At 47.9% G+C, this 16,789-nt stretch overlaps 1 protein-coding gene across 5 annotated transcripts in view; it reads left to right on the plus strand.

Moving 5' to 3' along the window:
- Window positions 1-16,789, plus strand: part of SFMBT2 (Scm like with four mbt domains 2) — a 213,111-nt gene that overhangs the window by 146,538 nt on the left and 49,784 nt on the right. For all 5 annotated transcript variants that reach the window (XM_029955807.1, XM_029955804.1, XM_029955803.1 and 2 more), the window contains exons 10-11: window positions 5,283-5,365; window positions 12,199-12,325. In XM_029955807.1, the coding sequence (XP_029811667.1) occupies window positions 5,283-5,365; window positions 12,199-12,325 (210 nt within the window). The remainder of the gene's footprint in view (window positions 1-5,282; window positions 5,366-12,198; window positions 12,326-16,789) is intronic.

The following is a 16,789-nucleotide window of genomic DNA, read 5'->3' on the forward strand; positions in this document are numbered from 1 at the left end:
GAATGTTCTATGATTTGCAGGTAAATCATTGACTTACGGATGCCTGGGTGGCTCAGTTGGTTAAGCATCTTGACTCTTGATTTCAGCTCAGGTCATGATTTTGGGCCCCGCATAGATCTCTGTTTGGGATTCTCTCTCTCTCTCTCTCTGTCCCCGCCCCCCGCCCCCTCCCCAAATAAATAAACTTAAAAAATATTTGATTTAAACACACCCCCATTGTTTGTATTGTTCTCATCTGCTTTTGTGCATAAAATGTTTGCACAGCATCCTATTTTTTCTGTAGGATACTTCATAATGGACTTACTGCTCTGTTCTCCCCGCAGCTCCCTCTGCCCAGCCCCGCAGTCCCCCCTTGCTCTTTCTAGAACATTCTAGATCTGCTTCTGGACTTCTGCAGTTCTTGGCCCCTTCCACTGGCACCCTGTTCCCCTGGGAGGCCACAAGACCTGCTTCCTCAGTTCCTAGGTATTTCAGTGTTTTGTCAAGACTTGAGCCCTCCCTCTGCCCTTTCCCATTTCTCTCTGTAGCACTCTGATCATCTGATTTTTTCTATTTGTGTAGATGCATCTTCTCCCAGTGCAGTGTAAGCTTGCCTGTGTACAGGCTTTCGTCGGTTTGGGCCATTTCTGTATGCTTTGAACCAGACCCACGCCCGGCATGTAGCACGAACTTAATAAATGCTCTCAATGATTAAATATGCAAAGGAACAAACGGTTAGAGTGGGGAATAGACCCTTTCTTAAAGAGTTTGACACATGGCCAAATTGGCATCTGCAGTGCATTTTTGAGATACATGCCAACAAGAAATGCATAAAAGCCCTTGTTTCCCAACAGTCTTTGCAGTGCTTGATTTTTATTATTGTTTTTCATTTTGCCAATCAGGTAGATAGCAGAAATGAAACTCTTTTGCTGATGCTGTTTTCGAAGATTGTACAAGATTGTTTTTTATTCCATGTTCACACAGCTCTTAACTTTATTTTATTACAGAAGGATGTCTTTTTTTTTAACATCCTTCCCCTTCCCCCCATTGTGCAATGGTGGTCTCTGGGATGACACGGTTCTCTTCCTGGTGCAAAGGGCATGAGACCACATGATTATCGGGGTGGGAGGGGGTCATGATTCGCTTCCTGGTGCAAAGGCTAGTAGACCGCCATGATTTTCTGAGGTCGTCACGATTCACTTCCTGGTGCTGAGGAGAGTCCTAACTAATGTCCATGACATGACCTGGATAAAATCAAGATTCTGCTAGCAAATGAGAAGCTGGACGTTGGCTCTTGGGAGGCAGTCATGGTGAATTCCACGTGCTGAGTTAGCTCTTGATTGATTGGTGATTGATTGACTAATGCCTGGACTGTCTTTTAAAATAGAGCAAAGGCCTGCCCTTCCAAATAATTGTTAGTGAAATAATTTATGACCAGTTTTGAAACCTCGGAACATACAAGGAGATAGAAGAGAACCGTATCCGTGAGACCCACCAGCCAGATAACCATGCTGATACTTACTGCTGCGAAGCTCCCTTGCATTTCCTCTGATCTTTTTCTTTGCACACGTCCATGTCAGTCTGCTAATTCTGTATATCCTTGTGCAAGGCAGTCTTTTTATCTAAACCTATAGCAATAATGTTCTCATGTTTTGTTTTTACAAACTCTCTGCAGTTTCGTGCCTGTCTTATTTTCCACGGACCGTGGATAAGTTGCCTATCGTTCCCTACATTGGGGTGTAAAGTTGTCCCACCAGTAATAATGCTGTCGTATCATAACATATAATGCTTTTTCAGTTTTTTGGATTGTTTTTAAATTGTTTTGTGAAAGTTCGTGAACATGTTACTGCCAGACTGGTTTCCGAAAGAATTATCCACTTGTCCTCCTAATAGTAATGCTTGCAAGCGGGGCTGTTTTGTGCCAATTAAATTGTATCACAAGGAAATAGGTCACAGAGCTGTTCCCTTTTGGACCCGTAGCAGTTAGAACTTTGTTCAGAATAAACACTAATAAAAGCCTAAATAACGCCGGTGGCCGTGGCTCAGCAGTCTCCTGTGGCAGCTCGCTGCGGATTTCACAGCCCAAGGGGTTTTGATTTCCTTTTATTTTCTTTTCCCCTCTGCGATTTTCCTCCCTCCTGGGTTTGAAGCATGTTTCCCAGCTACAGTTAAGCCTTAGTACTTCTTGTTCTGTCGTTGTTGATTAATGAGTATAATTGACCCCTGTTGTCTCTATTATACAAGCCACTGCGATTTGTTTTTATGTAGCAGATATTTTCTGAGCTGTCACAAAACTGCCTGACAAAGAGAGAGCTCATTATCAGCCTGAAGGAAAAGAATTTTAAGTGATGAAGTGAATAAAGGCCCCTATGAGAAGGAGCAGGAGAAGGCTAGGCTATTCAAATGTTCAGGGAAACGAAGAGCCATGGGGGCAAAATAATCCATTGTTGCTTAGGTTTTGGCAAGACTTGAAATTATCAAATTAAAAATGCCCCCCCCAAGAGAGCCCTGAAGACTGATAACGAAGCATCGACAGTACGTCTAAGAAACCACAGAGCGTGACATTTGATGGAGTGGGTTGCAGCCCAAGGGAAGTTCATGGTTTCGAACGTGGTTATAGAAATCCCAGCTAGATGCCTCTGTAGGGGGAGTAGGAGTGACATGTAAGTTAGAAGGTTTTATCTGAACAGATATTGACCATAAAGAATATCCAAATCTCCATGTTCTATCAGAAAATGGCTTGTTTTTAAGTTATATAGTTTTGTCCCCCTATTTCCTCTTTTCCCCCATGATCTTGATGAGATTTCCCTCAGCTCACCAAAGTAAGGAAGTAGAGAGGTCGAGGGGAGAGAAGCCAAGACACAATGAGATGTTTGCTTTAGCGGAGTCAGCCTGCCACGACCCTAAGAAATGGGGTCCTTGTGCCTTAGGACCCATCTTGTCTTTGGCTCGTCTGTGACCAGCTCCTCTGGAGAGTGACTTGTCACATGACCTCTCTTCATCAGCCCTGCCGCACTTCTCTCGTAGGAGAAGAGGAAAGAATTAACCACACAGGACAACGGGCACAGGTCCTAAGCAGCAGCAGGAAAATAATCAATAATGGTGACTCTGAATTACGGAATACAGTGGCTGCACGGGCCTTGAGGTCTCTTCTTTACTTTTCTAATTGGAAAGTCAGGCGTGGAGGATTTTCTGCTTCTGCCAGGTTTCATCCAGTTCCTAGAAGAGCCGGCTCTAAAAACCCAGATGCCCTCCTTTCATACTGTTGGATAACTTCTTGGCAATTTGAGTTGTCTTTCAGCAGACTTTTCTGTTCTTACACGTTTCAGGCAAGGGTTTGATCCAGAATGGCTCCAGAAAACTATTCTCAAAGCAGAGGGCTCTGTTTATTGTAAAGAAGCTTGCATTATCTTATTTGAAACATATTTTGTTTTATCTTGTTTTGTTGCTAAGTGTTCAGAAAAAAAAAGTTGGTTTGGGCCCTTCCAGAAACCTCTCATGCAAAGAGCCATCCAGCTCTGGAGAGAGGGGCTGGGGACAAGGGCAGGTAGGAAAACTTCCAGAATCTCCTTGAAACTGTCTCCCAGGAGTAACAGCATCTCAGAGCTACTGTCCCCTTGTTCAAAAGAAATGAGGAATTGTCAGCCATAATAGAATGACAGGGATGCCGTAGGAAGAAAAGGGGTGATTCTGCCGCTGATGGTCAGCAGGACACGGGGCTCAAGGGTCAGGCCCTGGGCCAGAGGAGTGCGAGTCCTTCGTGGCTAACCCCAGCCCCATCTTCTGAGCAAAAACTATACGTTGAGTTTCTTCAATGAAAAGAACACTATCTTGTACTTGGGGGTACAGACGGGGGTAGGAGGCAACAGCCCTTGACTCCCTTCGATGAGCAACTTCTGCAGTCTCTCTGCAGCCATGGGGGTTAGTAACTACAAGTCCCCGCGTGATGTGAATCCACGGGTGTGGAATTTACGAGGATGTGGGGAAGAAAAAATGAGGACTTGACTCAGAAACATACTTAAGAAATCCCGTGTGGGTTTACTTGCCAAGCACATCAACCCCATCAAGAGAGAATGCTCACGTGAGGGCTGTGGGGATGCTATGCGCTGTTTCGACAAATCCTAAGTGGTAGGATGCTGTTGGTTCTCATCCCTGTCCTTGGTTCACGAGAAACGCAAGTAACACTCGTACAAAGAGCCGCCTCCCTATCTGGGGTAGACCACACCCCCAGCGCTGGGCTTGTGTTATGACTTAGAACCGATTTCTCTCTTCCCACGACCTTCCCAAGACCTTCTCCCATGTCTTGTCATGGGGGGGGCATGACGGATGTACTTTAATTGCGTCCCCTCCTCCCAAACAAAATGAAGGAAGAAAGACCCCACTTTGGCAGGATCTACATTCCGTGACATTTAGCACGTTCGAATAGCTGTTTCTCCAAACCCCACCCCCCCATGTCTCAGAGGTGCCCCCCAACGTTTCCCCGGAGAGACCCCTCTTTCCCGATGCTCATTTTCCTTCCTCTCCCTCTGGATGGTCCAGATGCGGGGCTGCCCCTCCCCCAGCGCTGGAAACTTTCCCACGAAAACCTTGACCCCTTGTTTGCCGTTTGCTTTACTTTCTGTTACTCTTTAAAAACCCTTCCCGGAGGCAGTGTTTTCCGATAAAGTCTCTTGGTTTCCATGAAGACGTTGAGAAATCCACAGGACGTCTCAGCTTCATGTGGAGGGAGGGATCCCTGTATGTTTCTGCAAAATGCACTGTGTAAACGTGTTGTATATGATGTCCTGTCTCAGAGCATCTCCTCAGAGTGCGTCTGTCACCGGCATGAGCTGATGTGGGTCAACGCCGTCCTTCGCCCCCGTTCAGGCCCCACGTCGTGATCGCGATGGTACACCTGCCCCGTATTTAGGACTTTACATGTCTCCACATGGGCCGCATGAAATCTGACGTGCCGCACGCCAGGCACAAGAGACGCCTTTACCCTTTGGGTTCCTGGATTTGCACTTCTTATCATTTTATTGTATTTTATTTAAGTTTTTAAATGTTTTTTATTTATTATTGCGTGGGGGGAGGGGCAGAGGGAGAGGGAGACACAGAATCGGAAGCTCCAGGCTCCGAGCTGTCAGCACAGAGCCCGACGCAGGGCTCGAACTCATGAACCGTGAGACCGTGACCTGAGCCGAAGTCGGCCACCCAACTGACAGAGCCCCCCAGATGCCCCTCCTTATCATTTTAATCAGTGACACACTCTAACGCTGTTGATTTGGGTAATGCTGTTCTGTCTGTGCTTCCGTCCTGTACAGGTTACCCCGGCCAGGACTTCGACTGGGCAGATTATCACAAGCAGCACGGGACTGAGGAGGCGCCTCCCTTCTGCTTCAGAAACGTAAGGAGCGTGGATTCCTAGATGCCGTCCACCATCCATTCTGTGAGGTGCTCTCTCCTCCTGAGCCAGACGTGCATGTGGCCGTCACCTCAGGGTCCTGAAGCTTCTGCAGGTTTTGAAAAGGCCTCTCTCAGGTCGTATGTGAGGGCGGCTCTGGGCTGCTGGAACACATCTGCTACTAAACGTACGGCGGCTCAGTCTAAGTTCATTTCCCACTTATAGAAGGTTCTGGTGTGTTCTGGAATAGCGCAGGCTGCTTTTTGTGGTGAGCCTGAGCCTCAGCCAAGCCCGCGTCTTCATCCTTCGAGTCCGGTGAGCAGGGAAGGAACGAGATGAGGGAGAAGACCTTCTTACTTCTCTGCACTGGTGCTGGTGTGCACGTTACTCCAGGCACCTTCCGGGGGTGAGAGCCCGTGCCTTGGGTGCACCTGCCAGGAGCGAGGCCGGGAAAGGTGCCCCCTGGCCAGGGGGCTGTTCACAGCCACCATGGTCCTACACGGTGGGGAAAGGCGGCCGCGCCGCGGTAGCCCCTGTGCCGCCAGGGCACGCCCCATGTGCTCTGTGGAGTGTGAGGCCGGCAAGCCCACTGAGGAGACTCGCTGCTCCTGAAGCACGTTCTTAATATATGGTCTTCAACTTTTTTCTTGGATGACTTTAGTAAGATGCCAACAGTTCTGTGCTTTGCTTACTTTAAGCCACTTCTTCATTTAAAGGGGGCTATTGGGATCATGGCACTTGTGTGTGTGTGTGTATGTGTGTGCACGCATTCACATGTGTAGGAGTTGGTTGTGCAAAGTGGCTTATAAACTATTTATTTAGACCTTACGAACCCTAGCAACTGTGTAAAGGGGCCTGGATTATTATCTCTGTGTTAATAATGAGACATCAAAGTATATAGCCTAGTGTGTGGAACATGCGTTTAGTTATGACCGTTAATTCTTAAAATTTTTTATGTTTATTTACTTTTTGAGAGAGAGGGAGACAGAGGCATGAGCAGGGGAGGGGCAGAGGGAGAGGGAGACACAGAATCTGAAGCAGGCTCCAGGCTCTGAGCTGTCAGCACAGAGCCTGACACGGGGCTCGAACCCACAAACAGTGAGATCATGACCTGAGATGAAGTCAGACACTTAGCCGACTGAACCACCCAGGCGCCCCATAAGTTAATTCTTTATACTAAAAAAAAGAGACGCGGTCCTCCAGCCCCAGTCAGGGATGGCAGGCGCTACGGTGCAGCGTGCTCCTGGACCAGAGACTTCTCTTCTGGACCTGTGCCCTCCAGCCACTGGCTCCTTGCCGCATCACCTGCACTCCGTACCACGGGGGAGACAGCACAGGAGAACCGAGGGGCAGAAGGGGCTGGCTCAATCGAGAGGCTCAGTACCGAGCGCAAGTCCAAGGTGGCATTGGAAGAATTACGTAGGTCAATCCCTGGGTCAGCTTGTACTCAGACCTGCAGGAACACATCCGGGGCAGAGCTGTAACAAGGGCTCCTGAGGCCAGCAGAGGGACTTCCTACCAGCCGACGCTGCATTTGCACGAGGCTGGTTCTCCTGAAGCACTGAAAGCTGTGCGCAGTGAGTTGGAGGGTGTGTGGTGGGGACCCGGCTATACATGGAGTCGTAGGTGTAGGTGCACCACCCAGAGGGTAGCTGCTGGCTGGCTCCCGGGCTTATCAAGTCCAACGCAGTCTTCCTAGACCGTTTTCGACGCCAATATTACTTGTCACAGAGTCCTGGCCTCATCGCTTCTCAGTGAAGATGGTGGAGACACTTACCACATCCCCAAAACCCCCTTGGAGGTGTGCTTTCTACTAGACCAGAGAAATATGTCTTCCCTGCATCTTCAGCCTTGGGAGGAAGATCCTGACATGTTTCTTCTATGACAATAAGTCCCACTGTCCTCCGCTCCCGTTCCGCCCGCACCTGGCCAAATGGAGCGAGTAGCTGCACCCCCACATGGCCGCTGAGCCCCCAGGCTTCAGCTGCCAAGATGAAATTCGTCTTCATGGCTCTGCCGGCGCATCCATTAGGAATGCACGCATCACAAGTGCGCCCGCCTTGTTTCTGGCTCCCCGTGTATTTAACCGACAGGATTGTCGTCTGCCTGCCGGCGCCTGGCTGAATGCCGCTAGCCTGCCACAAGTGCTCTTTAAGGAGATGCTTATGAGGAACTCATTTTTTAATCACACTTCTTGTGTGCCCCAGAGGAGAGGTAGTGCGGATGCAGCTGCACGGAGACGTCTCCCTGGGGATGTTTAACAGTCGGAGACGGTTCTGGAATGGATTGACCCCGCCCAGTGCTTAGTAAAATAAACTCCCACGTAACAGGTTTGCCACTGATCTTTATAAATTACCCTCAAGCAGCGAGTTGAAATGAAAATAGGTTGTGCGGTTGGAGCGCTCCCTTATTAAGGAGGATCAAATGCATTTTAACTCACTTTGAGGCTTTGGAGGCAGCCGATCGAGTCATATTATCAAAAAGAAGCTCAATGCATAATACGCGTGGATAGGCAGGATGACTTGCAGAAAAACAGCCTGCCTAGAATTTTCTTTGGTTCCTATTTCCAAAGAGACATAAAGAAGAAGAACAAATTGCTGTCTTAGTGCACACTGGGTAATGTTGTTCTGGTTACGTAAATACATAATTGCATTTGCAACTTAACACATATAAATAGATACGTGAATGCAAATTAGCCTGGCTTCCTCCCACGGGTCAGGAAGGATGTAGTCTCTTGTTACTTATAGGACCCCGGTGACCCCAGTTTATGTATTTCAAAATAGAGAGCTACAGCACCGTAATATCTGATTAAAATTTATAGCAGCGGATGCTTTTGGAAAATCTTACGCTTATTTTAAAATAGTGCCAGAAAGCGAGTTTTGCTTTGAGGGTTGGCTGAGCTCCTACTGAATTGACCCTCTGGCAGACAGCAACTGTCGACTCCTGCACGGCTACCTGAGGGATGTGGAGAGGGAACAAACGTGGGCAGATCTGGCGGGGAGCAGCTGCTTGGAAGGAAGGAATTCTGTGGGGTGACTGTGATTCTTTTCAGACTTCTGGTCTGAGGTCAGCCACGGTTGGCAGCGTTTGAGATGCCGAAACCAGTGATCTCAAAATCAGTCTTTCTGGCCTGAGGAAGCAGATAATGGATTGGGAGCAAGCACCCGTGTTGGAAAGTGAGAGCAGTCTCAGAAGCGTCAGGAGAGGGTGTGAGGATACACGTTCTGTGTATCCACTCTGCCTAAATCTCCGGCTCCTCTGCGGATCGCACATTTTCCAGGCAAACTCCGGGCAGCCTTGCTAAGGACAAGAGACTGAGCTGGGATGTGGGCTCGCTCTCAAGAGACAGAGCGTGTAGGTGGAGTCCAAACAAGTCCACTGCTTGCTGAGGGAAAACCAGTGCTCTTGGGAAGAACATAACACAACCCAGAGTCTCTATGACACAGCATTTCAAGCCTCCAGACTTCAGAATTGATCAGCACATGAACCCATTGGACTCATTCTCAGTAGAAAGGACAGTCAGCAGAGACCAAACCCAACATGAACCAGATGTCGGAATTAGCAGACAGGGGCTTTAAAGCTCCCGTTAAGAGGCCGCTCAGTGGTGCAAAGCAGTGGTTCCCAAAGTATGATCCTGAGGCCAGGATCCTAAGGCTCAGCAGTCTGTTGGTTTTATTTTTTAATATTTATGTTTATTTATTATTGAGACAGAAACAGAGCATGAATGGGGGAGGGGCAGAGAGAGAGGGAGACGCAGAATCCAAAGCAGTCTCCAGGCTCTGAGCTGTCAGCACAGAGCCCGACCCATGAACCGTGAGATGATGACCTGAGCCAAAGTCAGACGCTTAACTGACTGAGCCACCCAGGCGCCCCCTCACTCAGCAGTCTGGTTTTTAAAGGTTATCCCGATGATTCAGATGCACCCTAAAGTTTGAGAAGGAAAAGATGAATGAGAAAGTAGGAAGTGCCCGCAGAGAAGAAGAAAGTGTAAAAAAAGGGAAATTCCAGGACCAAAAAATACAATACGTGAAATAAGACAGTTCATTGGAAGCGCTCCCTCACAGAATGGGGGTGAAAGGAAAGGGTTATGACTTTGAAGATGGAAACTAGAGTATCTGAAGAACCAAGAGAAAAAGACGATTGGGTGTAGGGACCATGAACAGAATCTCGGGGATCTGAAGCTCAAGGTCATGTGTAATCGGAGACCCAGAGAAGTGGCCACAGAGACTGGAAAAGAAAAACTACATGAAGAAACAATGGGCAGAATTCACCCAAGTCACTGAAAGTATCAGTGGAAAAGTTCAGGCCTCTCCGTGGGCCGCAAGCAACAGAAATACAAAGAAACCCAACACAGTCAAACTGCTGAAAACCAAACATAAAGACAAAAATCTTGAAAGCATCCAGAGGAAAGAAATTACATTCAAATAGAGGAACAACAGTTTAAATAGCAAACTTCTCATCAGCGAGGAGGGATGCCAGGAGACGGTGAACTACTGTTTGTAGAGCACTACAGGATAAAAACCACAATTCTATATGCACCAAAGCTAATACTTTCTGAATGAAGATGATAACAGACAGTTGGGGGCACCTGGGTGGCTCAGTCAGTTAAGCATCTGAGTCTTGATTTCAGCTCAGGTCATGATTTTGTGGTTCGTGAGATCAAGCCTCCCGTCGGACTTTACACTGGCCATGCAGAGCCTGCTTGGGATTCTCTCTCGCCTCTTTCTCTGCCCCTCCCCTAGTCACACTACCCCTCTGTCTCTTTCTCTCTTTCTCTCACAATAAGTAAATAAACATTAAAAAAACCCTGACACTTCACCAAGGAAGATACACAAATGACAAAGAAACGTGAAAAAATGCTCAGCATCATTGGTCCTAGGGAAAATGCAACTTCAGCCTATGGGATGAGCTAGCACTGGACACCTATTAGAATGGTTAAAATTTGAAAAAGTGCCAATACGAAGTGCTGGAACACCACACACTGCTGATGGAAATGCAAAATGATACATGGAAACTAATTTCATAGTTTCTCAGAAAGTTCAACATACATTTATTCACCATGTGGTCCAGGGATTCCTTTTCTAGAGAAATGAAAAGCATAGGCTACGCTGTATTCCCCCAAATTCATATTATGAAGTCCTAGTAGTACCTCAGAACGTGAGGAGTATTTGGAGTTTGAATTTTGTCTGTTTGTTTATTTTTGAGAAAGAGAGAGAGAGACAGAGTGTGAGCAGGGGAGGGCCAGAGAGAGAGAGAGGGAAACCAGGACTCCGAAGCAGGCTCCAGGCTCTGAGCTGTCACCACAGACCCCGATGTGGGGCTTGAACTCACGAACCGTGAGATCATGACCTGAGCTGAGGTCAGACGTTTAACCGACTGAGCCACCCAGGCGCCCCTGGAGTTAGAGTTTCTGAAGGCACAACTAAGGTAACTTGAGGCCATATGGTGTGGCTGGTGTCCATCTACGGGATGGAAATGAGGACACAGACGGCGTGTGTGGAGCAAGGAGCGTTCGGAGGCGCAGGGAGAAGAAAGTGCCCCACCTACACGCTGATCTCAGACTCTCACACTCCGGACCCGTGAGACCCGTTTCTGTTGGTAAAGCTACTCGGCCTGTGGTACTGCGTTCGGGCACAGCACGCAGACTCGTTCGGTTCCCTCTGCTCGCACAAACCCGTGCTCTTGAATGTTTATAGCGGCTTCATTCACAACCGCCAGCAATTGGAAACGGCTCGGATGCCCATCAGCTGGTTAAGGGATGGCCTGCGGTGCCTCCACAGAGACCACTCAGCAGTAAAGCAGAAGGAACTTCCCATGCGTGCGGTCACAGGGATGAATCTCAAACGCGTTTTGCTTAAGTGGAAGAGACGGGACTGCACAGTGTATGGCTCCCTTTTTGTGACGTTATGGGAAAGGCAAAGCTCTGGGAACAGAAGACGGGCCCGTGGTGCAGGGACCGAAGTCTGGGAAGGACTGATCACCAAAGAGCCAGTGCAGAAGCATTTTGGAGGTGAAGGGACGGCTTTATGTGTTGAGTGACGTTATGACCATATGACTGTACGTAACCCTCAGGAACAGGGCACCAAAAAGAGTGATGTTTCCTATGTGTAAATTTTTATTTTTATATTTTATATTTTATGTTTATGTTTTATGTTTATTTACTTATTTGGAGAGAGAGACGGAGGGAGAGAGAGACTCCTAAGCTTAGAGCCCAACGCAGGGCTCAATCCCACCACCATGAGATCATGACCTGAGCTGAAACCAAGAATTGGACGCTCAACAGGCTGAGCCACCCCAGAGCCCCTCCTATGTGTAAACTTTTAAAAAGTGAATTTAGAAAGTAAATAAAAGTAAGCCCAAAGCGTAAATGTCAAGTAGAGACATTTTCAGAAGAAACGACGGGACCCGTCACCAGTAGACCTGCACTGAGAACAACGCCAATGGGGGTTCACTGGGCCAGATGGAGACTCAGGCTCTGTCCTCAGGCCCTCAAATATGCCCGACGTGATGTGAGTCAGGAACATAGGGAAGGAGAAACAGTCTGCACCTCGGTGACTGTGTAGGAAATAGAGGTGTTCCAGGGCCTGGAAAGAGACCATATCCACCCTCTCATTGGACAGATATTATTAGGCACCTGCTGTGTGCCAGCAGAGTTCTAATTCTTGGATGAAAATGAAGAGGGCGTGATTCTTTGCTCACGCGTGGCAGGAAAGCCGTTTGTCTTACGGATGAGGTGTGCGTGTGCGTGCGTGCGTGTGTGCCTGCGTCGCCCTCGGGCCCCTCTGTTGTTGAGCGTTAACTGCGCTGTGTGCTCAGCAACCCCCCCTCTCTTTCAGACATCCTTCAGTCGGGGTTTCACCAAGAACATGAAACTAGAGGCCGTCAACCCCAGGAACCCGGGAGAGCTCTGCGTGGCGTCCGTGGTCAGCGTGAAGGGGAGGCTGATGTGGCTTCATCTGGAAGGTATGCATGGTTAGCGGTCGTTCTGGGGGACATGGGGTCCGTCTGGACTCGGCAGGCTGCCCGTGGTCCTTCTCAGAAATAACACCTTCGCCTGCCTTTTCTCTAAACCGATCTTAAATTATTCAGTGTTCTTCAATGAGTCAAACTAATCAAATACAAATTTGTTCAGTCTCTCCTCTTGACTCATAATTTCACGAAATGAGATACTGGTGTGATAATTATGTTTGGAACACAGTGGTCTTTTTCCATCTATGATTATAAAAGCTAATGTCACAATTAAATTAATATGAGTCACTAAAACTGGTATTTGAGGTCTTGGTTATTATGAGGATAAAATTATATATTTGCATTTTAATGTGAATAATAAATACCCTTGACTTTGGTTTCTTCCATAGATGTTTAATTTTACCTCAGAATAGGAACTGCAGTGACTTTCTCCCTAAATACCTAACACACAAGATTTAGCCTTATTTGTTTAATGATGTTTAAACTGTTCTTTATAGCTACATTTTGTTTATAATTGTGCAGATACTTCACAGAATATTATACTTTATAAGCGGAACCTTGATCAGATTTTGGATTTAGAAAGAGGACTACGTTTTATATGTTGCATTTTCAGGGACCAAGAATTAAGATGAGTCTGATCTGTAAGGTTTTTCCCGTTTTTCCATGATCTGAATTCTTTGGGTTTGTTTGATTGTATTTTAGTTCATGACATTCATCAGTTGCTTTAAATGTGTATGGAAAAAGGAGAGGAGTTACGGATAATAAAATAATGTGTGCTCTCTCGACCCGTATCTTAATGGTCATGGTATCTCCTCCCTCCACTGGAACGGAAAGTTTGGAAGGCCACAGAAGTGGTGCTCATATCTTCATCCTGTCTCTTTCGTATGCGCACTTCTAAAAAGCACCCAACGCTGTGAGGCTGACGATCTTTTAACTATTGGAGTCCAAGGAGTGAAAAGGGTAGAGAATTGTAGTCATAATTCCTTAATTATGACTGAGTCCTTAATTCCTAGGAAAATAGTTTCAAACGTTACCAGGGTCTAGGATTTCCAAATCAATTTGAAATAAGAGTCTCAAAAAGTTGATAGCTTGGTGGATCTTAGAGTAGAATGGCATCTGGTGGGGTTTGGCCACAGTGCAGACGCAGGCAGGATGGTGCTATTTCTGTGGCCACAGGAAGAGACCGTGACCTTATTTTTATCACTACATGTAAAGTTGAGTCACCTGCTCTTGGAAACACGGGATCCCTTCTGCGATTTCAAATCCGTCCCTCAAGCTCGCTACCTCATACGGGGCTAACCATACTTCGAGATCCGGACCTCGCTTGTGCCATTAATTTAGAGACAGGCATGGTAAAGTTCTGAGCCCATGTTTCGTCATTATTATTTAGCACATCCTCATTAAGATTCTTTGGGAGTCATTATTTATTTAGCGCTTTGTACTTCCAGAGTGCGTTGCAGCTGTTAATTACCTAACTCAGAGAAGCAGGCAGAGTGCGTCCTGATTTTTACAGATGGAGGAACGAACGAAACTAGCTAAGCCATTAAGATATGCCTGGGGTCACGTTCCGTCTCCTCGACATCTTAGCTGCCTTCACCCGACCCTACAGCCTCCCAAATCTTAAAAAAAAAAAAAGGCGATGAGCAGCAACAGTGTATAGTTAACATTTAGACAGTCTTTTCTCCTTAATATTGTCTTTCTTTGGAATGTGCATTTCCGTTTTTAGAGCAAAGAGATCTAAGGCAGCTCATGGAGGTCCTTTTTCTCCATCGGGCTTTTGTATCCTGTCACACTGAAGTCAGTAGCATCAGGAAGCAGAGCAGAAAATAAATAGATTGTCCATTTTTTCCCAGCCCTTACACATTAAAATTTTTTTATGTTTTTTAAATTAGTTTTGAGAGACAGAGAGAGACAAGACGAGCAGGGGAGGGTCAGAGAGAGAGGGAGACACAGAATCCGAAGCAGGCTCCAGGCTCTGAGCTGTCAGCACAGAGCCTGACACAGGACTCAAACCCATGAATCATGAGATCATGACCTGAGCCAAAGCCACACTTAACCGAATGAGCCGCCCAGGCGCCCCCCCCCCAAATTTTTTAAATAAACAATTTGTTGCATATCATCCCCCTGGAATTCTTGTTCAAAATCATGTGTTTGGCTGATCGCCTAAAGTAAAACCCCATTTTGTCTCTTGGTTCTCGATTGTATTTTGGGCTTTTTGTTTGTTTTGTTTTGGGCCCCCACTGAATGTTACCTTTTAAAGTGACAGTGAGCTTAATGGCACTTATTTCTTCATAAGTGCCTTCCTCAGTTTTACGTATATACCATTTTCTTTCCTTTGTCCTGGGAATGCATGTTAGAGATTCCCTTTGGTCACTTTGGGGCTGTTAAATTATTTTATGATGGTGGTGATTCTGGCGACAGACTGTTTCCTTGTCAGTGTAAATGGATCAAGTACTTCATAACAATTCATTAGTTATTTTATGCAGTAAATTGATCTGAAGTATTTTCAGCCCATGGCTAATTGACCACTTTTAAGTAATTAAAACGATCCTTTTTTATTTAATCTGTGACATCTCTGGAGGTCGCCTCTTTAAGCGTCTATAAAAGAGCTGATGTTGAAGAGGGGCCATGAATGAAAAACAGGAGGCGAAGGTAGTGCCATTTTGGTGCACATTTGAAACCGCGGACAGCAGGGCCACGATGCCGGGTGTCCGTGTTCCGGAGAGGACGTTGCGGTGTTTTCCTGCGTCAGCGCTCCGCTCCAGGTGTTGTCCCGACGGTTATAAGCGTTACCCATGCAGTAGACGTTGCTGGCAGCGGTAACGTCTTAGCCTCGAAGCCCGGCGCTCAGGGCCTGCCCCCGCCCCACGCCAGGTCCTTCTCCCTGCGTTCCAGATGTTTGTCTTCGGGGACCAGGAGGGTGTGTGTCCCCAACCCGTCCTCATGGTGCCTCAGCTCCCTGTGAGGGCTTCCACCCCCCACTGCCTGCCTTGGCTTCCCACCGTTAATAATAGTGTCCTCCGGTTTAGAAGGGACGGGAGAAACTCTGTATTCCAGAATATATTACTTTTAGCCTTTGCACTAAAGCTCCTTTTATGCCATAAAAGTGTGGTGACCAGCAGGCGTCATTTCTGGGACGTTATTTAGCCTTTTAGTTGCCACCACTATGGAAATTTTTGAAGAGAGCCCTGGAAGGGGAGGCCAGAGCCCGGTTCTGATGTCGGGAGCGCTGTCCGGCGGGAAAACAGGCAGCGGGGACCCCGGGCTGGTGCCCTGAGCGTAGGACGGTCTGACGCCCTAGAGGGGCTCGTGCCCACTTCTCTCCGTCCCGATCTGTTGTAAAAACAGACACACAAGGACAGAAGCACAGAGACGACCCAGAGTCTCCAGGTGTGCGGAGACGTATGGAATCTTCAGAACACGGAGCCTGGTTGTTACCAGCATCTCCTGATCTTTGTTACTTGCACCCCTCTGAAACAAAACCTAGAGAAAATTAAATTTTCCCTCCCTCCATCCTGGAGAAGCATACTGGGTAAGTGTCAGGCTGTGAGGTCTACGCCATGTCTAGCTTTGGGCAGTAGCTTTCTGGGGTCCGGGGCTCAGGTCCTGGTACCGCAAGCTTCACATCCCGCACCAGCAAGCCCTGGACACGCAGGGCTGCGCACCTGAGGTCCCTGACTTCCGCGGACAGGCTCCGTCAGGAGCAGTGGCGGGCTCTGGAGGTCAGAGCCTCAGGTAGAATTTTGGCGGAGGGATTTCAACACAAGGTGCACGGACCGTTCAAGGATGAGTGTGAGCTCTCTTCTCCCCCACCTTGACAAATGCATGCATTTGGGCACCGTCCGGGGACGTTTCCTGGTCTGTCGGATTTTCTCTTGGCTTCTTGGCTGTGGCCAGTGAGGTGGTCCTGCCTCTGCTGATTCCCTTCCTCCACTGGCTCCGAGTGTAACGCACCCTTCAGAGTGGGTACATCCCTGGCTGGGGCATGTGGGTAGCTGGGGGTGACGCTGGGAAGGGGTAGACCTTTCACATTTGGCGCATGGACTTTGACGCAACCCCATTTTCTGCTCTTGCTGCTTCCCTGACCTGGTGCTTCTGACTCTGTGTTGCTCTGGCGCACCTTTTCTAGAGCATAAACCTCCGGTGGCCGGCCTGGCTGTGCGGCAAGGGAATGAGAGGCCAAGCTGGTTCTCAGACTCGGAGCCAGGCACCTCTCCTCAGTGCCAGCCCCACCCCGGCCTTGGCCTCTCGGTGGGGCCCCGAGGCCCAACTGCTCGCTTCTTCCCTTCCTTTCCTTTTTACTTTGAAGACTCTCAGATCTGATGAATGAATGAATGAGATAAAATACTGAGTAAGGTTAGCGGGCTCTCGCACTTGAGCCCCTCGTGGCAAAATTGATTCCATGAGGCGTACGGATGAGGGCTCCAACCAGGTGGGCGTGAAGAAGAATTTAATGGA

This window comes from Suricata suricatta, chromosome 10, assembly GCF_006229205.1.
Source record: "Suricata suricatta isolate VVHF042 chromosome 10, meerkat_22Aug2017_6uvM2_HiC, whole genome shotgun sequence".
Lineage (NCBI taxonomy): Eukaryota > Metazoa > Chordata > Mammalia > Carnivora > Herpestidae > Suricata > Suricata suricatta.